Genomic DNA, 23312 nt, shown 5'->3' with positions numbered 1-23312 from the left:
AAATTTACAGGTTAATATATATATAGCTTGTGACCAAAAGTAAAGTTATTGCATGCAATTGTTGCCTGTGTTAGTGACATAAAGATCATATCTAGAATCAATGATATGTGTAAACATGCAATTCATAGACTGCAACATCATTATTCTGACTATTATGGTTAATACTTCAGAATTATGCTAGCATATGTACAATAGGCAGGTCTTTGCATGTGCCTATATCCATTAATGTATTTGTAATGCAGGGTGTAACTGAAAGTAGAGCTCCACCCATGAAACTGAGGCAATTTTCCCAAACTGTTGGGGGGCACTTTTGTAAAACTGTAGAGCCCCACTTTCATATTTCACTATGAGCCTACTAAAGTCTTTGAGCAGCCCAGACTGAAAGATGTACATGGATAGCACAAGTAAAAATGCATAATCTACATAATTGCATGCTTTGCTATTTAGCTTCACAAGAAACCGCCAGTAGCATCTGTACTTCTATCCAATTTACACCTTAGTCTTGCTGATACACCAGATCTGTAGGTAGCACTGAAGGACGATAAAAGCAGAAAGATAAAATGTTTTAAAATATATACAATATTCAGTATCAATGCACAACTCTAGAAGCAAAATCACACAATTATCCAAGTTCTTTTATAATGGTATACTGTGTAAAATGGCATAGGTAGAGTCCAATTTGGTGGTACTTGGTTGTGAATGCTGCTGTAAAGGACCATCACAACCCCTTCCAACACTGATCAACATTCTACATTGAATATTATTTGTTGAAGGATCCTGTTGGTGGCCTATACTGGATACAAAGCCATTCAAAGTGATACTTGCATGCATGGAGGTCAGATACACTGTTGTACTGTTGTGATAGCCTGGCAAAGGATTGTGATAGCCTGGCAAAGGAGTCCTGTCTCCATCTGAATCAAAAATATAAAGTTTTCCATCATACTCAACAACGTAAACACCAGTTGACTGGGGTAGTATAGTGATAGCTAAAAAGAGACACAGTTAGCAAATTTTGTAATGTTTAAAATAATATATACCTGGGTTTTGTAAGTTGATAATTCTATGTAACGTCTGGTCAGTAAACCAACAGCTAATCACAGAAGTACTGTTATCACAGTCTCCATGTAGAGCATACACTACAACCTTCCCCATGGATGCAGAAGACACAGACTTCAACTGAACAATGTCTAGTTTAGAATCAAGCTTGTCAGAGACTGAGTCGACCTTCAGAGGTGTCTTTGTAAGGTCTTTCATTTGATGGTCTTTGAAAGTTTCTCTCCAAGTGGAAAGTGATTCCACCACATAAATGATACCCTTGTCACAGCCACACCATATAACTTGTTGACCTCCATCTTTCTCAAAAGACTCTAATGTATTCAAGCACCCAATATTTACCAAGCATGTAGTTTGGATACCAGACATGATGGAGTATATCATTGAATTCCCTTCAGTATCAAGAAGAGAGTCATTGTTCTCAATAAAAGCTAACATTCCATGGTAGTATCCCAGTACAACCAGACTGTCAGCAATAGTGAGCATGCCACGCAAAGATTGGCCATGCTCCTTTAGCTCCTTAAATGAACAGTATTTCAATATGCTAAATGTCTCTATCAGGCAAATAGCAACGCTATCATCTTCACAAGCAATCCAAACATATTTTTCATCAACTTGACAAAGTGACTGAATACAACTCTTCAGTGTTGTGCGATAAACCTAACATTGGAAATAGATTTCAGTGAAACATTGTTAAATATATATATTACATATATAAGCTAGCTTATTGCTATTTATATTTCTATACATGAATTCTCATTCATCACCAAATTCTCTCAGTGACTACTGGCTGAATCATGTTTGTACAGGTACATCAAAACTACTTACGTATATATAATACTCTAAGGAGCTTAACTACGTATGCTGTATCAGCATTGAAACCGGGTGGGATCATCCACATCATCTGGGTCACATTTTGTCTGGGAATCTGGGACTGACCTACGTTATAAATTATCCAGGTCGTCAGACCTCGATTGGATCACGGGTGAAATACAGTAATTAGTTGGAGTGTGTTATATACGCATAGTCCTTCCATGAACCACGCCCACTTATAGGGATTATGTGTTACTGTCTGTAGCATAAGTGAAGCCTCGTCTATCAGTAGGTGTGTTGCAGTCTGTAGGTATGCACGTGCATGAATCTATATCTGCTGTCTGCATGCTTACATGAGCCACACCCACTAATCAATTAATGTTTGGTGTACAAATCATAAAAACGCAGTGATTATTTGAGCAAATATTTTAGTCCTGCAGAAAGAAAGCTTCTGTGAGCCACACCCACTTATCGGGAATATGATATTGTCTGAATGCAATGTTGGGTTTGTGGGTATGCAACAAGCCACACTTATTTATATTAGACAAGTTTTGCTGTCTATGAACCACGTCCAAGCCCACTGTTAGTTACCTGTTATAGCTACTTGTTGAAATACGCTAGTGGAGTGCCCAAAATGTAGCTCTTGTCGCATGCCTTGGTTTTTTTATTAATCTGTGTCAAATCCAGGTCTGACTCGGATTGCTATGGGTTAGTAGTGGTGACCTGGTTTCAGTGCTGCTGTGTATGCTATTATGTTGCTTATGTTTACCTAAGCTTTAATGAAAAAATGTAATTCTAAATAACTCTCTACAAAGATGCCTTACACTCCAAAGAACTACTCTATATAGTTAAGTTACAGTGCACAACTGGTTTTCCCATGATGTGTTCCATTTTTGCTGCGCATGTGTCTCAATCTCATGTCCACCATGCCACATCCTACCAACAGTCAACTCTACCTGTCTCCATTGATGTACACATAGCACTTTTCTGTATTATCAAAGAATATTTTGCAACTCAAAGACTCACTTATTTTAAATGGAACATTTGCACTATTACATAATAGATGCGCACTAGTCCAGTTATCCCAAAACAGGACCCTTATACTGTTTTTTTTTTTATTTGGACTACCAGTAATTGACAATTATTTTCTAAAGGTGTGCACTTATTCTGTGGTGTATCAATACAGTACTGCTCAAATGCAATGTTGTCCTGCAAGAGTGCGAGCAATTAAAAAACTCGTTAATTGAAAAGCGTGGCACCTGTTTTGCTTGTGAGTATTCATCCCATTTCATTTGAGATGAATACTTGCGAGTGAAATGTGGGTGCCACACCCCTTAATTAGCATGTTTTTTTAATCGCTCACGAGACGACATTGCATTTGAGCAGTACCATAGTGCAAATGCTGCTTTAGGAGACAGATCAATTCCAAGGCTATATTTTAATACCATTTTTATTTGCCATGATTTAAGGAACAAAATGGTAGTGGTTGTTTTAATAGCATTTATATTTACCATGACTTGAGAAGCAAAATAGAAGTGGTGTGTGTGTGTGTGTGCGTGTGTGTGTGTGTGTGTGTGTGTGTGTGTGTGTGTGTGTGTGTGTGTGTGTGTGTGTGTATTCATACTGTTGTTGCATTGATTTTAGGCCCAAGAGTCTTTAATACAGTAATCAACAAAAATGCACTATTGCATCAATAGGATTTTGTGGTAAACACACGTCTTAAAACATACTGGTGCTTCGCAGTATCTAAAGGGTTGAGAGCATTTTACTATAAAATTCTAATTTCCATATCCTTGTTTACTAACGAACATAAGTCTCCATTGTGAACTTCTATAATGCTGCATCAAAGAAAAGAACAATGCAAGACACACTATTGCACAATCCTACTTGAATGCATATATATATAATATTATATACACTGTATATATTATACACTTACGTGACAACACACTACAACAAACTTACATCCATTTTAAAACTGGGACCACTTTCAGAATCAACTACAGTATACACAGATAATACATGTTCTTCTATATTCTGGCGGATGAGATTGCTTGCAATCCAAAGTGATGTATTGCCATCTTCTGCTGTCACTGCCAACACATCAGTAACTTGAAGGTCACCAAGACTGTATGAGTTGACAAGTGATAGGTTGTCTAGCTGCATATGTTTTGTCAGTTCCTCAGCACTTGGTCGATTGAAGTACTTCTGAGCCCAACAGCTAACCAAACAGTCATATAAAATCTGTGGATATTTGGGGTCCTAAAAATACAACAAACTAACATTATGACTGCATCTACCTGGAGTGCACACAAACACACTACAATTACATACAGTATACACACATACTGTCTAAGTGGAAATATTGGTGAGTCAAAAATATTGTGTTTTAGGACAAATACTTGTCATTTAAATTCGGCAAATCCTTTAAGCAGCACATGCACGTTTTACAAAATTATACATTAGTGATCCTGGTTTATAACTGGCATGAATACACATTATAGTTTGAGATTTCCTTCATCCAAGTGTATGATGATAGATGATCGACCCCAACTTGGGAGAAATACTCGTGTTTGGAACAGAGTCAGGAACCTTGTTGGGATAGAAGGCATGCCAATCACATGCATGATAACCCGTGCTGTAAATAAATTTTGACACTCCATATTGCTTTGCTGCATTAATAATTGATAGTAGAACTGTTGTTCAATACTTCTCCCATTTTAGCACACTGTGAATAATTATTTGAGATAGATTTTGTTTGATGTCATTTTAATTTGGTGGTATATTTTAAATTCACCAAATCACCAGATTAAACGTCCCTGCCAATTTTTCTATGTACGTACATCACACACGCACAATGACATACACACATACTACACACTGTACATGCACATACACGTACTACATAACTTCTTACCACTGATATGAATTGTGGTCTCCTGCCCTCCTTTATTTCCTCATCAAACAACAAAGTGCCACTATCTGGTGGAAGTTCCCGAAGTGTCATCAACTCATACAGTGACACACCCAGTGAAAATATGTCAACCTAAATGCACAGACAATGTACAGGTTCTACAACATTCCATTAACTAACTTTTTCTGTCATTTGCTCTTTCCCCAAGTGTTTGAGAGCTTCAGGTGCAGTATGACCAGGGGTGGCCTGCTTCCTACTAAACCCTCCTGGGCCAATGACTGCTGATATTCCAAGGTCGGCCAGTTTGACCAAAACTCCAGGGTTATCACTGCTCTCCTTGCAGTAGACACATGAAACTGATTTCATGGGTCTCCCCTGCACATAGCACTGATGTGTATGTGGTGGAAATTGAAACACCAACACATTGTCTGGCTTAAGATCAAAGTGCACAATGCTCTTTTCTTGATGGAGGAAATCCAAAGCATATGATATCTATAAACCAAACATTTACATTGTCACACACACAACACAACACAACACAGCACAGCACACAAACACAGACACGCACACAGACAACACAGACACACACACATCCAGTCCATACTACACACCTGTTGAATACTCAGCAATATTGATACTGGACATAAACTACATTTTGCTTCTCTATAGACTTTCAGTATCTTCCTAAAACTACCCAGTGGGGCATACTCCATCACAAAGCTCAAAGGGTCCATAGTAATCCCAATGAACTGTACTATGTACTTGTGAGTGGAATAGCAAAGCTTGTTCAACTCCAGGCGAATATTTGCATAGCTATCAACCATGTCTTCTTTGTTATTAGGGATTTTAACCACCACATTCTCAAAAGTACCAGTCTCCTCCTACAATTAAAAATATTACAAAACATAAGCTGTAGGGTTTGTACCTTATAAAACTTTACTCGGTACACTGTTCCAAAGCCTCCTTGCCCAAGTAGCTTGTGCTTGCCTCTGAGAGCACTCTTATCAATTGTGGAGTGCAACATGTCCCTGAACATCTGTGATGTGGTATATTAATACCAGTGCATGTGTGTATATGTGCGTGTGTGTATGTGTGTGTGTTTGTGTATGTATGTGTATGTATGTGTATGTGTGCATGCATGTACTTGAATGCATGTGTGCATAATATGTACAGGTCAATTTGTGTACATCTATGAAAAAACATCTTACCACATCAGGAATAAGATCTGACAATTTCAGTGCATCATGAAAAGGGCACATGATATCACCTACATTATCTGTTGCCAGTATGCAATGCTTAAAGGTGAATCCAGCTGATGCATCTGTTCCTAGGTTCCATGAGATATTTCTTTGCATGCCGTTTCTACGTTTACGATCACAAAATCCCTTAAATAAATCTGTTTGTTCTTCTGGGCAGCTGAGAGCCTTGTTTGACAGTGAGTTAGGAACTTTCACCTCCATTACTGGGGAGGTACCAGCAATTGTTACAGCTCTTCGACGTAAATTAGAACTAGGTGAAATATCCACAGGTATCTCATTGAGTTCAATATTAAAGTTGTCTTCTTCTTTAATCTGCTTTTCTTCAGGGGTCTTTTCATCTCCAAAACAATGTGGACAAGGAATAAACTGATGGATGACTGTACTGTCATCAGAGTACAACCCTGAGTCACCTTCAAACCATTCCCTTAATACTTCATCAGTTATCTCTAAAACATGATTCATAATTTGTACACTCAATAGACTTGAAACACGTTTTGGGCCTCGAGGATTGGTTGAGCGCGACTCCAACATGTAGTCAGGAACATTAATTTCAAATCCATTGTTGAACATTGAAAAACTCTGTTGCCAGTCTTTGCCTGTAGTGCAAAGTCCCATCTTTCTGATCTTTTCCACAGTGGGGCTTGATGCCTGCCTGTTTCCATTTTCATCAACCACATTTGGATTAATAAGGTTACTGACAAACAGTAGAGTTCTATTATCAAAATCCAGCATTATTCCATTTTTCCAGTAGAACCATTGACAAGGTATATGACCAATAACAACATCTCCTGGATTGGCTAGTCGTTGGAAAGGCATGTCCGGGACACAGTTGCCTAGAATAATCTTGTAAAAAAAACTGGCAGATGATAGACACCTGGCTAGCAACCGTGGCCAGAAACTAATTGGAATATGGTGTAATAGGACTATTCTACGATAGCATACTCCAGTGGGATGCAACATCAGTTGTTTACTTGTGTGGATTTTTCCAGTAATTACTGGCATTCTTTTAAAAGTAGAACCCTGAATATTTATATCTTTACTCAAATGTTTCTTCACATCCTTACGTGGGAAAATGTATTTGACAACCGCTTGGGAATGTTTATTAGCTTCTCCATCAATAAGAGAAGGAATGAGCAGTGTATTGGCATCAAGGGGTACAGCAATTTCAAAATTACACAGCAACTTAATAAACAAACCGACATACTCCGGAAGTAATCCACGTTCTAACAAAATTTGCTCTAATTGAATCATATCCAATTTTCCATTTCGCTTTCCACCTGTATGTAAAAATATTAGAATATTTATATATAGTGGCTTATACATACCATATAGCATCTAAATGCAGAAAGCTGGCGTTGGTATGCAACAAACAAGTGTGAATAATACAGAAAAATTAAGGTAAAAATGTTTCATGTATTTTTGCTCTTTATGCCTTAATTTCAGTGAAGTGTTCCATTTCCGCCTTCAAAAATCATCCTAGAGACATCTTGCACAATGAAAATCACCTTTACGGAATATTAGTCCATCGAACATCAAATACAGCATTAAAAACAAGAAAATATTAATAAGTGGCTGGATATAGAATTTTTTAAAAATCGCTTAAACTCAAATTTTAGTCTCGCTGCCTCACTGACCACAGTCGCGAGGCTAGAGACCAAACGAGGGAGTGCACGGCTACCATTTTACGCCACAACAATAAACTCATCAGTGGGATGTGCCTTTTGTGGTTCTGACGAGTGTAGGCCCTCTGCGCCTTGTCTTTTCTTTAATCAGGCTGCTTGTCTTTTTCTTCATTCAATGAAACCATATTGAGGCATTAATTTTCTGTATCAACACTATCTTTCAGCAGCATATTTAGGTGCCACAGAATTATTTCAGAGCTGTATTTTAGAAGTACTTCAGTCCCAGCGGTGCTACTATAAGAGATATACTAGATATATGCACCTTGGCAATTGGGATCCCATTCGTGATAGGTTCATGGCCACGCCCATCAATCATTAAAGATCTAGGTGGACTAATAGTGATAAAGTAGTGGACCAATAGCGATAAAGTACAGAGACCACACCTCTTAACAATCTGGCTATTTACTTAACAGTAAACAAGATGACCTCACCCCTCATTGGTCTAGCTAGCTGCATACCCCTTGGCTGACTTGAGATACACTAACTAGATATCTGTAACTTCGTGATTGGGATCCCATTCGTGATAAGTTCGTGACCACGCTCATTAATCAAAGACCTAGGTGGACTAATAGTCATAGAGTACAAAGACCACACCTCTTAACAATCTAGGTTTTTACTTAACAGTAAACAAGATGACCTCTGCATACCTCTTGGCTGACTCAAGATATATTTTAATACAAAAGTCACTCTAATACAACAGTCATGTATGATATTGTAATAGAACAGTCATATGTTCATTGTAGCTAGCTGTGTTACAACAAAAAACTGAACAAACTAGTATTTAAAAAAATAGTTAATTTAAAAATGAAGTAGGGATCCATGCAATAAAGAAGTAGTGAAAAAAGAGATAAATGATGGAATTGTTGTGGGAAAGTCCCTACTTTGGCACATTAGCTATAGCAATTATTTTGTTCGATGCCAAAGTAGGGACTTCCCACTGAGCTATGCTGCAATACCATCATTCATCTCTTGTTTCACTACTGTTTATTGCATGGATCCCTACATTTTTAAATTAACAACTTGGCAGGGATCTTTAAACATCCCCAAGTGCAAGTATCTGTCACTAAGTTCTTCAGATGGTTCTCCAAGTGGTGGTAGCTACACAGGGGGTGACTCTGACGACATAGAGATTCATGAATGTAGTGAAGAACAAGATTTAGGCATCACCTTTTCAAGTAATCTCAAATTTTCAAAGCATATCAACCTTTCCATCATGAAGGCAAACAGAATGGTTGGAATAATCAAGTGCACCTTTCTTCACCTCACCCCAACAGCATTTTGTATATTGTACATCAGCCTTGTTAGACCCCACTTGGATTATGCATCTATAACCTGGAATCCTTACCTATTGAAGGACATTAGAGCATTAGAAGCAGTGCAAAGACGTGCTACCAAGATGGTTCCAGATTTGAGTAGGTTGACTCACGAGGAAAGATTACAGGTTTTAAGCTTACCTTCCCTTTACTACAGGAGAAAACGAATGGATATGACAACTGCTTATAAAATTATCAGGGGCTTAGTTGAAGTACCACATCAAGATCTTTTTACCATAAGTTGTAACACCACAAGATCTAATGGTTTGAAGTTAGATAAGGAAAGGGCCAACATCAACACTAGATTAAATTTTTCACTAACAGAATAATCAATGACTGGAACACCCTTCCAACATTTTACATTACTAGACATTTATTGGAACATTACCTTCCAACATTACTAGACATTTATTGGAGAGACAGTAGATTTATAATTATGTAATTTTTATTTGTATGGTTATATAAGACATTGGTCTTTTTCAGAACCATTAATAATAATTAATACTATTAGATTTATCTTATTCACTTATCTTTTATGTTCATTTCGTAACATGAATAATTTGTTAAATTTATACAAAAAAATTGGGTTTTTTCGCTTCAGATATTTCAATTACACGAACAATTTTTGCCAAACCATTAATGTCACACCCCTATGGGGTGACCATTTATGGAAATGAAGTGAAAATTCATTGGTCCAAACCTTGAAAGAAACAGGTTAAAATGAAAGTGTCCAGAGGGAATGGCACCCCATACTATCTGTTGAACAATTTGATGAAGCAAAGATATTCTCCAAACTCGATACAAATTCTGGGTTACATTACAGAAAGAATCACCACATTCATCACTCCGTTTGGAAGATTTTGTTTTAAATGACATCCATTTGGAACCACTTCCACTTTTGAATACTAAAGGGTAAACTTACTCCTAATTTAGTAGAATTCCCCAAACCCCTTTGTGACCTGCTCAGCTTAAAGGATATGGGGAGAGCAACAAGACCAAGCGTTTACTGCAGTGAAGAAAGTTCTAAGTTTCGCCCAGTCCTAGCATTGTACAGTTCAGACCATGATACAATTGTATCAGTACTAATTCAGAAACAACCTTCTGGAGCAGTTGCAAGGGCACTTACACCTACTGAGCAAAAGTACGGACATATTGATAAAGAAGTGCTAACTATTACTTGGTCCTGTGAACAATTCAGTGACCCTTATTTGCTTGGTAAAACTTTTCATGTTCATAAACCCTTCATTTCACTGTTGAGTTACAAATATTTTGACAATTTACCTTATCCATAATCAGAGATTTAAGATACGATTGATGCGATTTTGTTTCACAATCTCTGATGTGCCAGCTAGGAAAAGAATTTGTCAATGCTTTATACCAGCTGAGTACCAATTTATGACTTTTTTTGGAGATGAACAATTCAACCATGAAGTTACAGCTTATGTCAATTTGGTATGTGAGAATTCACATCAATGCATCCATCAGATCAAACAAATCAAACTCAAGGATGAATCTTGTCAACAACTCATGAAATACTACAGAGATGAGTGGCCAGACAAGAGACATGTAACATGATCTGAGGTAGCTAGCATACTGACTTATTTAAATGGAAAGCAACTACATACTTGTAAGAGTCCATAATAAAGAATTATTATGGACTCTTGATACTTGTTAGCATTAAACTAGTTTATTGAAATCAGAAAGCTGAGAAATGAGACTTTTGAAGAAATATTTTGCCACCTTAAGTCAAAATGGTATTTCACAACAAGTGTTTCGACAATGATCCTCAATATTCATCTAATTCTGTATCTGCACTGCTTAAACCAGAGGTTCTAGAAAAGTTACAAGTCAGTCACTAAAATACTGCGAAAAGCCATAGTGTCTGTATGGTGAACCTTGTTCATGGCTGTCCTATATGCCGTAAGTTCCAAAACCAACCTGCTAACCATTATACTAACTACTCTTCCGATGCTTCTGTGGCAGAATGTTGATACAGGTTGTCACATGGTAGTACTGTAGTGCTTAGTAGGGTCCCCCCTAGCACCAACCAAAGTGCTTCCATTAAAAACCATCATAGAAATATGATATGTAATGTTTGATATATTTTTCGATTAATAATGCAGTGAGTGGCATCACTACAATAATCTACCTATATAATACATGTATATACCTTGGTCCCAATCTTCAGATATACAATACTTGGTCGTTAAAACTGAAGATAGTAAATCATAAAGCCATGGAGGATCAACAAAGTACAGATCACTCAATCCTGGTGAGTTGTAATGAATCAGTGTGCCTGTAAGTAAACAAATGAACAAGCAGAGCTGTGAAACTATCAAATGGCAAGTGCAAAATGTCATCCATTATACTACGTACCAGTAATAATGAGGTGAGTCACTGCATCTTTGATGATCTCAGTCATAAACGTTTCATCCATAAAATGTACTGTTGATGGTACTAAGTACATTAGCCTCTCTTTAAGTATTTTCCTAGAAGTATATATATATATATATAACAGTCTAATTAATAACTTATCATACAGTACGATAGTACTGTATAGTAGGGACCACAAAGGTGTAGGCGTGGCCCACAAAAAATCACCCAAAATACCAGCCTCAATTTACCCTGATGGTGATGGGGCAGTATTGGGTAGGTAAATTAAGCTCAAACAAGCTTTCAGATTGACCCGAAACGCTTTCAACAAGTTGCTACGGAATTTTAAAAAGAAATTATTAAACAGAATTTTCTACTGACTGACTGCTTGACTGACTGCCTGACTGACTTATTCCTTCAGACAAGCATATATACCTCAATATAATGGCTAGGGCTACGGGCTTGAATTTTTCACTGTTTGATGTTGCTTCATGCCCTTTGGCATACCACAGTATGTATAATACATTCTTCATGGACTTTCCAGTGTCCTCCTTTGTGTCCAATTCATCTTGGCTGATAGCGAAAGGTGTCGATTTGGCGGTAGCATGTGATGACTTCCCTGGCTTTGTAATGGAAATCATTTGTATTTTTCATAGTGGCTACTTTGATTGCAGGGATGCTTTTCGAACAGTTCTTGATTCGTAATGCTGTTAAACAGGTTGAACATAGCTGACAGTGTTGGGCAGGTTACTTTTTAAAAGTAACTAGCTACATATTACTTGCAACTGAACTATTTAGTTACAGTTACATATTACCCATAAAATAAAGCAACTATAATAATATTACATATTACATTACTTTAATAAGGCCACTTTGTTTATGGCTGGATTACTGAGGTTTTCATTAATAAGGCTACCTCACTAATAGGGCCACTTATTGTGGGCCCCAAAGGTGGACCTATTAACGAGGTTTCACTGTACTTCACTTTTCAGATGATAATTGATGGCTGGGGGTGCGGCATCGTTTCTTTCTTTTGATGCAGTATATACATGGGTTCACCAGTCAATTTTATTTTATTTAAAAAAGTTAACAAACAAGTACACAAAAAAATGGGCAATTGGACACAGTGGAAACGGAAACCAGAAACGGAAAGTGGAAATGGAAAACGGAAATGGTCAAATCATCATACAAACGTACCCTGGAGTGAAACCCTTGTTTAGTGGCCACCTCTTAAAGACCACCTTCTTATAAAGACCACATTGTAATTAAATCTCAAAGATAGCTGACTTAAAAGACCATTTCATTTCAGACCACCCTCTTTACAAAGACCATGCACCTCTCACGTAATAATAACTAAGATTCCAAGCATCTATTCTATGACATTATCAAGACAGCTAGGCTCTTACGGTCCTAGGGTAAAACCTCACTTAGTGTTACTTTTAAAGACCACCTCTGTATGAAGACTACTTCTATATAAAAAACTACATTGTAATTAGGTTCTAAAGATAGGTAAGGTCACTTCATGGTCATGTTTTATAAAGACCATGGTAATATTTGATAAGCTTCAAACATGTATTTCATGACTCATAGAAAGAGGTCAATGTCATCTCCCATATTTTGGTCTACACTTCACTCAAGTCATCTACCATTATTGCTTAGTTTGTACCAGAATATGTCAACTTCTTAGTCCATGCAACTAAAATGTGGCTATAGTTATTAACCAAAAATGAGGTCTCATAAAGAGATGATGACCTTAAGAGTATATTATTTTTTAGCTGATCTTGCTTTTTTGATAAGTTATGAAACAGATGTTTGAAACCTAGGTATTATTACAATGTGGAGAGGTGGTCTATGTAAAGAGGGTGGTCTTTTAACAGGTGACCATGAAGTGGGTCAGTATGCCTTAGCCATCTTGGAGATCTACAGTAATTACAAAGTGGTCTTTGTACAGAGGTGGTCTTTATAAGAAGGTGGTCTTTAAGAGGTGGTCTTTAAGAGGTGGTCACTATACAAGGGTTTTACTCTAGGTTACATTTATGACAATTTAACCATTTCCGTTTTCCATTTCCAATTCTGGTTTCCATTTCCACTGTTTCCAATTGCCCCCCAAAAATTGGAATTTTTATCTAGAGTAGGGACCATAGCACATCGATAAAAAGTGCTGAAACAAGTTGGAGTGGTGCACAATATTAAATCACATCACAATAAAAAGTATTATATCCCTACCATGCTCTTCTTAAGCACAATAGGGATATAACATTTCTTATTGTTTTACTGTGATTTAATATCGTGCACCACTCCAACTTGTTTCAGCACTTTTTATCGATGTGCTATGGTCCCTACTCTAATTGAAAATTTTCAATTTTTGGTGTACTTGTAAGGTGCATATAACACACACACACACATACCTTCTTAACAACTTATCCAAGGATTTTCCACCCCAACCCTGGTAACACCCACTTAGCCAAAGGATCCTTAGTAACCAAACTACAAGCCTTCTGTTCTATAGCAGTGTCTGTGACCTGGCCTGGAAACAAAAGCATCCACTTCTGCATTGTAATGTCCTGCATCACAATGCATGATGTGTGTGCATAACATAAGCCCTCTTGTTGGCAAGCATGAAGCTGTCTGGTTTCCAACGCATCGTCAGAGATTGCACTACCAATAGCCACGCTACCAACATGTGGTATTACTAGGCCCATCACAAGAAGATAGCAAAAGTCACAAACTACACCACAAACAAACGTACACATACCACCACATAATAATTACTTTAGTTCACCCCAGGTAAGAATGTGAGCTCCTTCCTTACGTCTGTCACTGTTTGCAATCCACTGAGCCACAAATTGTTCTTGCAAATCAAGAAAGCCTTTGGGAACATATCGCTGCATCAGCTTCACCCTCAGTCCTACTCGATGAGCTAAAAACATAATAATTTTAATGAAAATAAATGCACAAATTACAGACATACTAGCAGAAGCCTGTATCTTTGTGGCTATGTGGGATAAGGTGTGAGTAAGTGTACTGATGTCACTAAAATCCTTCTTTCCTTCATGACATTCCACAAACTTCACTGAACTTATCTCAGGGTACACTGTAGATTTTCTCTTATACAGCCGCTCAATTGCTTCATTAATACTGTCTTGTTCTTTACTCTTTTTAGACAGTTGGTCATTGTGAGTTGCTACAATCACAACCTTAGACATTGGAGCCCTAGCCTGTTGTTATTAAACAAGTCATTGTAACAGATACCAATAGATGTATGTGATTACTTTAATGGCTAAAAGCCAGTCCTCTAATTCAACAACACCTCGGACACCATCTGTGGCTTTGAAGCAGATCACATAGATAGCAGAAGGAGTAAAGAAACATTGTTGAATGCATGTTTTCTAGTAAATAGGTACCATTTTTAAAGTTAAACAATTATATAAAATTACTTACATCTCCAGAAAAATCCCATATACAAAATGAAATTGTTTTGTGCAATTTGTGGCTGTCAGTATAGTCACAATTCCACAAGTCAATGTTCAAACTTCCAGACTCTGTAACATCAAAACAAATACAATGTTCCACATAGTACATTAAACACACATACTTGCTATCTGTGGTTTTGCATCCAAATCAAGATAAAACAAGGACTGGTTTGATGCACATGATGATGCTGGACTCAATTTGGTTAGCTTGAGGTAACTCAAAAGTGTTGATCTCCCTTGACCTTTGGTGCCAAGAAACACAAGTTTGACTGTAGGTGGAAAGCAATCTTTCCTGTCAAAATCAAATTTGAGGTAACACAAGAAAATAAACACTATATACATACTTGTCTCCATACAATGGATTTAAAAATTCTAATTTATCTTTGACAGTCTGGAATTGATTAAGTTTCGGCACAATTTCGTCATCGTTGATGTCTTTGTACTCAAATACAAACATCTTTCGAAGCAGACATATTTCAGCAGCAATTTTAAGATTTGTATTTCCACTGATCTTTAGTTCACTGAGTAAATTCATTCTACTGAAATATTTAGGCAGTTCAGTAAGACTGCAGTAACTCACATCGAGTCGATACAAGTGTGGAAAGAAGAGATGAATTTTTATGTCTTTGCCTGGCAAAAAAATTGCATCTGCGTCGACAGTGGGCAGTTTGCTGTGCACAAAAAACTCCTTCAAATCTTCATTGTTGTTCAAATAGAGGGCATGAAGTACTGGCAGTGTTGTGTGACTGCGATGGTGACACTTGTAATGTTTATCTTCATGGAAAAGCACAGCTGCACATGGTCTTCTTTCAAAAGAAACAGAAAAGATTGTACAATCTTCTGCTCCCAAGTGGTTGTGACTAACATTGAGGCTTTCAAGTGAAAGTGGAATCTCGTTGATTGAAGCAACCTTTGTCAACCAATTGTAGGATAGATCTAGGGTCTGTAGCAATGGCACGCAGCAAGACAAGTATGTTGGAAAAGTTCGTATATGGTTGTTATTCAGCATAAGCTTTTGTAATGGGGAGAAAAAATTTTCCTGGGTTGTTACACCATAGTGTGTAGGGATTTTAGGTAGATCATTGAACACCAGTTCTGACCTGCCACACAGACTATGACGGTTCAAGTCAGGCTCTTCATCTTCTTGTTCCAAACTGTCTGACAATGGCAGTTCCTCAAGAACATTGTGTGATACATTGAGGCACTCCAGTACAGGCCCTTGCCACCAATTATCAGGCAGATTGTCTATTTGATTATAAGAAACATTCAACTTCTTCAATTTTGGAAAGGTAAACAAATCCGAAGGTAACTCAGTTAGCTGATTGTGGCTTGCACAGAAGTCTTCTAGTTGCAATTTTTTTATGTCGGGCATGGGTAGTATCCCATCCCTTTTTAAGGCCTTTAAGCCAGTGTTGTCAAGGATGAGAGTTTCAACAGAAGAAAAATGTAACACGCTCAGTGAGAATTCTTCAACTTTTGTGTCAGACAAATTGATTTCTACAAGGTGTTGGGTATTAGCATGATTCAGGTTGTAGTCAATCAACAATTTGATGTGTTTTACATGTCCATGAGAGAGTATAAGGGACAGTGGAGTAACAGAATTATTACCATCGACTGTATGTCTAATGTTTATAATTTTAGCTGGGCTGCAGTATTTCAGAAGTAGCTCCAAAGCAGCAGGGCTATCGGCTGAAGCAGCTGAATGATACAATGACCCCAAGATTCCATCGTCTTCAGTTATTTTTAAACAGTATTGGGTGATTTTTGGGTCATTAACTAACTTCAAAATCCACTTGAATATCTGACATTTGCCAGTTTTAAAAGACCTACAATAAAAGTAATTAAAAGCACTATGGTGTAACGTTGAGAACATTTGTTCACAAAGTAAAGGAGTGGTACCGTTAAAACACATTCTATTACAGAAACAGTGTACATACCAACAAGCAAGCTTTTTGTAAAGCTGTGGCAACTTTTTTGCTTTAATCAGCCATTTGATTTCCACAACTGAAAATGTAGACAAAGATAAACAACATGATAAAAATGTTTGTCTATACCAGAAGTTTCGTTTGCGTCACCATCTTGATGCTCACTTATCCAAGCCCTCTCACATAAATCTATAAATGAATGAAAATAAATTTGTCTTTGTGCTATTACTTGCCATACCAAGCAATAGGATTCCTAACTCAAATCCAACAATCAAGGCTAAATGTTTGGGCTGTTGGCCACAGGCGGACTTGATAGTAGGGTTTGCACCATTTTTTACCAGTTCAAAAATAGTCAACATCAAATCATTCTCCTGTTTTGTCATATCTACTGCCTGTGACACATGTTATAGCCTATTATTGCCAAAATCTACCATACCTCTTTTTCATAGCCATTTACGGCAAAGTGTAATGCAGTCTGTCAAGAGAATTGATATTTCATACATGTCACTACTACACACTACACTACACTAAATTACTACACTGCACTACACTACTACACTACACTATACTACACACACTACACTACTACACACTACACTATACACACTATACTACACACACTATACTACACACACTATACTACACACACTATACTACACACACTATACTACACACACTACACTATACTACACACATACACATACACACTACACCACACACACTACACCAAGGGCGGCGGCCCCAGGAATTTTGGTGACTGGTTTCCAAACTTTTGCTATACGCAAATTTAAATCTGGGGGGGGAGATTTTCCAAAAGATTTTTTGTTGTGTAATTTGAAATTGAATCTGGTAGCAATATTGACAGTTTAAAAATATAATTATGTTAGGTATAATGTAGACTGCTTAATTGTGCTTGCTTCTGGTACAGTATCAGGTGCAGACTAAAGAGTTGAGGGACGGAGCAAATTTGAAGCATGACAGACATGGATGTTGTTCTGGGGGTCTTGGGGCATACTCAAGAAGATTTTCAGATTTTAACACCCTGTTATAAGATTTTGGACTATTTTTTACTGTGTTGGCACAGTTAAATAAAGTAGCTAGCTAGCTACTTACAGTTCTTAAGAGAAATACAAAATGTGGCTGTTCTATTGGAGTAGTTGACTGCTCTATTAGAGTATTTCGATCTGAACTTTTGTACAATTGCAAGTAACTATAAAATAAAATTTTGATTACCTGAATACACTTGACCAGTTTCTGGAAACCTCAGAAACCCCCCTAGATCCGCCCCTGCTGCACTACACTACACTACACACACACACTAACTACACTACACACGCACTACACTACACTACACTACACTACACTACACTACACACTCACTACACTAAACGTACACTACACATACTACACTACACATTGGTACTATAAAGCTATTAATTTTAGTTTAGTTCTTGTTCAAAACTTAATAACAACACTTTTCTAGTATAGTTCCAGTTTTTAAAATATATTTTAATGGAATTATAGTTTAGTTCTAGTTCCTAGAACTAAAAATAAAAAGCTGTACTAAAACTACTTTTATTTCTAGTTCTAGTATACTAGAAAAACACTACACCGCTACACTACACCGCTACACTACACACGCACTACACACACACTACACTACACCACACTACACACACACACACTACACTACACACACACTACACACTAGAGATGCAACGATACAGTGTGTAGACGTATCGATATATTGCCTCTGGTGTATCCCGATACAGTGATATAATGCACGATACAAAGTGGAGTCTAAGCAATGGTCTATGTTGTTTTTAAATGTTTTTTTTTTTGTTTTTTTAAGAGAAATAAGTGAGCTAATTTTCTTCGAGAAACATTACATACTACTCAGTTTAACCAATAATTTGATTGTCAGCCATGTTAACAAGCCACGATATGTCGATATATCACGATACGCAATATATTGATACAGTTTGACTTTGTATCGATACATTGATATTGTCTTAAAATGATACGATACGCGATATATCAATATATTGTTGCACCTCTACTACGCACACACACACACACACACACACACACACACACTACAGTGACTACACTACACTACACTGTGACACTACACTACACACACACTACACCACACACACTATACTACACACACACTACACCACACTACACTACACACACTATACTACACACACACTACACTACACACACTACACTACACACACACTACACTGTGACACTACACTACACACACACTACACTACACACACACTACACTACACTACACTACACACACACTACACTACACACACACACTACACTACACACTATACTACACACACTATACTACACACACACTACACTACACCACACACACTATACTACACACACACACTACACTACACACACACACACTACACTACACTACACCACACACACTATATTACACACACACTACACTACACACACACTACACTACACGCACACTATACTACACACACACTACACCACACACACTATACTACATTACACTACACACACACACACACACACTCACTACACACACACACTCACTACACACACGCTTCACCACACCACACACACTATACTACACACACACTACACTGACGTATGTACACACCATCATACAAGACATACAGCATATCCTCATTCAGATACACATGCACACAGTCCATACCCATCCATCTTTCTTGAGATCTGAATGAGAAGCATCTTCTCTCACTTGCAGCTGCTCATTTACATTCACACATTCTACAACACAAAAAATTAAGCAGACTAATGATATAGAGCTTATAAAAACAAAATTCCATTGAGGTGAGGGGGGAATATGCAAACACTTAATTGTACACAAGCATATAGGCTTGTAAATTGACAACTCCTCACTAGGCTATCATTATTTCTTTTTTTTTTTAAAAGAAAGGACATCCCTCCCTCAGTGCTAGATCAACTGAGACTGGAACATGATCCTAAAAAGGATATGTGGTTTTAGTTTAGAAATAGTTTAGTTTCAGTAGTATTCAAGTCAGTTTTAATTTTGGTTTTAGTTTAGTTATTCAGTTTACTAAAATAAAATTGGCTTACTATGTTTTAGTATACTAAAACAACAAACACAGATGAGTTAAAAGAGAACAAGACAAGGAGGTGTTTTCATGTGTTAGCTTCTATATCATTTGCAATAGCTAGCTAGACTATAGAGAGACAAGCAGCAGGGACAGCAGTATATTAGCTAGCTATATATACATTTATGTACTTTTTGAAGCAACTTTTATACAAATGTATCACTGAGGATGGACTCGTATGTTGTGGTATTTAGTTGCATGGGGTGAAACATTGGGTAAGAGTGCTCGTCGGTCTGGCTCCATCACTGATGTACTCAGCTACAACTGTTACGTAAATTCTTAATTTTTTGGCAATACATACCAGACATTAGTGATGTATCAGACTTGTATCGGTAAAGCTATAAATGCCCGATACTAACCGATACTTTAAATGACGTCTTTTTATTACTTATCAAGATGGTGGCGTACATAGCGAATCGAACAGAGTTGAGGAAAAGTTGATATAAGCCATGAATTCCTTAAAAAAAGCCAGCTACTAGCATTATTAGTACGGAAACTGAAGTAAGCCACGAAATAAGATTCATTGAAGCCATAAACTATTATCTTCGCACAATTGATAGCCACAAAACCAGCAAACTGCAGTTGATGAGATTAGCAAATGAGTTTAGTAAGCTAAATCACTAGCTGTTTCTGGGGAGAAATGTCTGTGGGGCAAAGTATCGGTATCGGTATCGGCCATTTCCGGCCTCAAATGTATCGGTATCGGAAAAGTGGTATCGGTGCATCACTACCTGACATATACACTACTCAATTGTGAGTAAGTAACTACATCATTTGATAACTCAAACCAGAATTAAAATTTAGTCCTTACAAAAAGTTTTACTATTACCTGACCATTCATACCATACTCAACTCCTTAAAACCTCAAAATTCATGTAGGGCAGCCATCCCATATATTTCTCAATAGTTTGTTACATCATCACACATCTTAGGCTAAAGAGAAGCAATGGTATTTTATTTCTGTGATTCAAGGTCTAAAACAGTTCTAACTATTGTAACAACAAGCTTTGTGACCACTTTGGAAGCTACTTGCTGTGCATAGGAGACAAAAACGAAAACTTGATTGCTTGTTATTTGCCAGCGCCTGCTAGTATAATAGGCACATCCCTGGCAATTACTATATAAGGACTTGTGGCTGCAAACCAATTTACATTGATTAATGACACCATAATTATTATGAGTGAGTGTGATTGACAATAATTTGACCTATATGTAAATTTCTTGACATTTATCAAGCACAGAATAAATTGGAGTCCTGCCCTTGCAGGATAAAATATTTCAAAGAGTTCAACAAATCTGAGATGTACATGTTGAATTGTGCCCTCAAAAATGTTTAAGAACTCTAGGATGGAATTATAGTTCTTGAAACTTGGATTTGTCGCTAGTACTCCTTGACCCGCTAAAAACATTTCAAAATCTTTTCATTTAAACGTTTCACACAATATTAAATTCAACCATACATTTCTTGAGAGGAAGACATAAAGGTTCAACTGATCTGTTAAATTTCTTTACCAAACTTGCAATGGAGCCAAACCACACTACTCCTGACACTTTTAATCATCAATCATCTGGTTGGCTAAAATGTATTTCTCAGAAAAATTCCATTTTTCCTGTTTAGGGCTCTCATGCCATTACCCTACTGTACTGGTATTTAATTTTTTTGCTGATTTCCTGTGAGGTTTTGGGGTTAATAACAGCAAAAATAATTATCCTTGAAATAGATTAAGTCAAGTCATTAGGTCTAATTCCTTGAAATTAGGTTAGGTAATCCTAAGGCTGCAGCACATGTTGCTGTCAGACCTTCAGTACTGGCCACTGTAAAGTGCTAATAATAATAATCTCCATGTCTAATACATTTTGGGGTTGTTTGAAGTCCACAAAAACTTCACATTGCTCAACCTCGAAAATTTAGCCCCCCGAAATATTTAGCTTCCTAGGGGGTGGCGACTATCGATTATAAGCGCCCCCCCGATGGGACTTGTACATTCGCATGACAGGCCCTTAGACGACTTGAGCACGTTAATTATAACCATTTGGACGCAATTAGAGTAGACCATAGGCCCCACCCTGTGGTGTTGATGTATGAGTGCACGAACCCTCCACTCGGCCAGTACATGCATAATCTTACCATAGATAGTATATTAGTACGTAGAATATACTATCTCTATGATCTTACCAAGTGCAGACAGCAGTTCTACGACGGAAAAACTTCCATACTCAGCGGCTTTTAGAAGCACTTCGTTCAAAAATGTCATGTTTGTATTGTCATCGTCTACCAACCATTCCTCGAGGAACTCGCGGTTGTCCATGATCGCAGCAATGAGAAAATCTTGTTTCTCCATGCCATTTAAGTTGAATTTTGCATTACAGCCCGTCTACTCCAGCCTGAAATCCACACATTATCAGATACCACTTTTTTGTAGTTGCCTTGAATGTACCGTGACGAGTTATGAATCTCGTTATGCACGAATTAGCTAAATAAATAAAATAGGCTCCATGGCAACGGAATGAAATTTTTTTTGGGCTCTTAAGATGAAAAAGGTCCACCTTTTTCATCAAGCTAAATCTAGCTATATATAGAAGACATTTTTGGTCAGTCACTTTGTTTCAACTTGCAGCTAGATCTATTGTGCAGATATACACAGTAAAAATATATTAAACGAAAAGCCAGACTGGCCTTTTGTGTGGTGTGATGAGGGGTGTGCGAAGAAACTAGGGGCTCTGGGGGCATCCCTCATTTATTTGTGTTACTGGACAGACAAGTGTCTAACACGTCCAGGGGACTAACCCCAAAAAACAACAATAAACTGGCAATCATAACACATACATCAACAGTGATATTTGTTAGTTACTAGAATACAGTAGTTTAAATCTGAATAGAGTAGCGGGGAGTGAATTCTTGTCAATATTATTAATAGAATCTCAGTGCTGCTGTATCAGTAGATCTAGTTTGAGCTACTTGAGGTACTACCGTAACAATCCTTCCTCTACAAATGGTCAAATGTTTTTCTCCTGCTGACAAACATCTTTTTGAAATTCCTTTCCCCCAGGAAATAGACAGTAGCTATAAAAGAACTGAATTTGTTGACATAATTGATAGGCTTCATCAACCCCCTGCCTACTTATGGGCTCAGCCGTGGGCGAGTCATGTTACAGTGACTTGCATATTAGTAGCTACACCTTGTTAAAACATGATGCCAACTAAAAGATCTTGAAATGAAACAACTTGCAATTGAAGTTAATGTATAGGCAATTTCATTTCGTCATTTACAACAGGAGCTTATATTCGTGCCTTGACGCTTATAAACTCCTGTTTATATTACTCATGAAATTTGAGACTTCAATTTTG

At 37.4% G+C, this 23312-nt stretch overlaps 1 protein-coding gene across 1 annotated transcript; it reads right to left on the bottom strand.

The window, feature by feature from the left end:
- Positions 1-537: 537 nt before the first annotated feature.
- LOC136267768 (leucine-rich repeat serine/threonine-protein kinase 1-like) lies at positions 538-22416 on the bottom strand. Its single transcript, XM_066062935.1, has 22 exons — positions 22140-22416; positions 19522-19595; positions 17242-17280; positions 17044-17197; positions 16935-16994; positions 16818-16884; positions 15225-16706; positions 15003-15172; positions 14849-14949; positions 14680-14796; positions 14379-14625; positions 14180-14327; positions 11411-11523; positions 11205-11330; positions 5989-7316; positions 5706-5816; positions 5392-5661; positions 4961-5272; positions 4784-4912; positions 3832-4128; positions 1038-1713; positions 538-986 (listed from the first exon to the last, which is right to left on the bottom strand). Exons 1-22 carry the CDS (start codon positions 22303-22305, stop codon positions 637-639), a joined length of 6537 nt encoding a protein of 2178 aa, XP_065919007.1. The 5' UTR covers positions 22306-22416; the 3' UTR covers positions 538-636.
- Positions 22417-23312: the final 896 nt, after the last annotated feature.

The sequence above is a fragment of the Dysidea avara genome, chromosome 9 (genome assembly GCF_963678975.1).
Source record: "Dysidea avara chromosome 9, odDysAvar1.4, whole genome shotgun sequence".
Classification (NCBI taxonomy): Eukaryota; Metazoa; Porifera; class Demospongiae; order Dictyoceratida; family Dysideidae; genus Dysidea; species Dysidea avara.
Note: the sequence above shows the minus strand (reverse complement) of the source record. Positions and strands in the feature narration are given on the sequence as shown.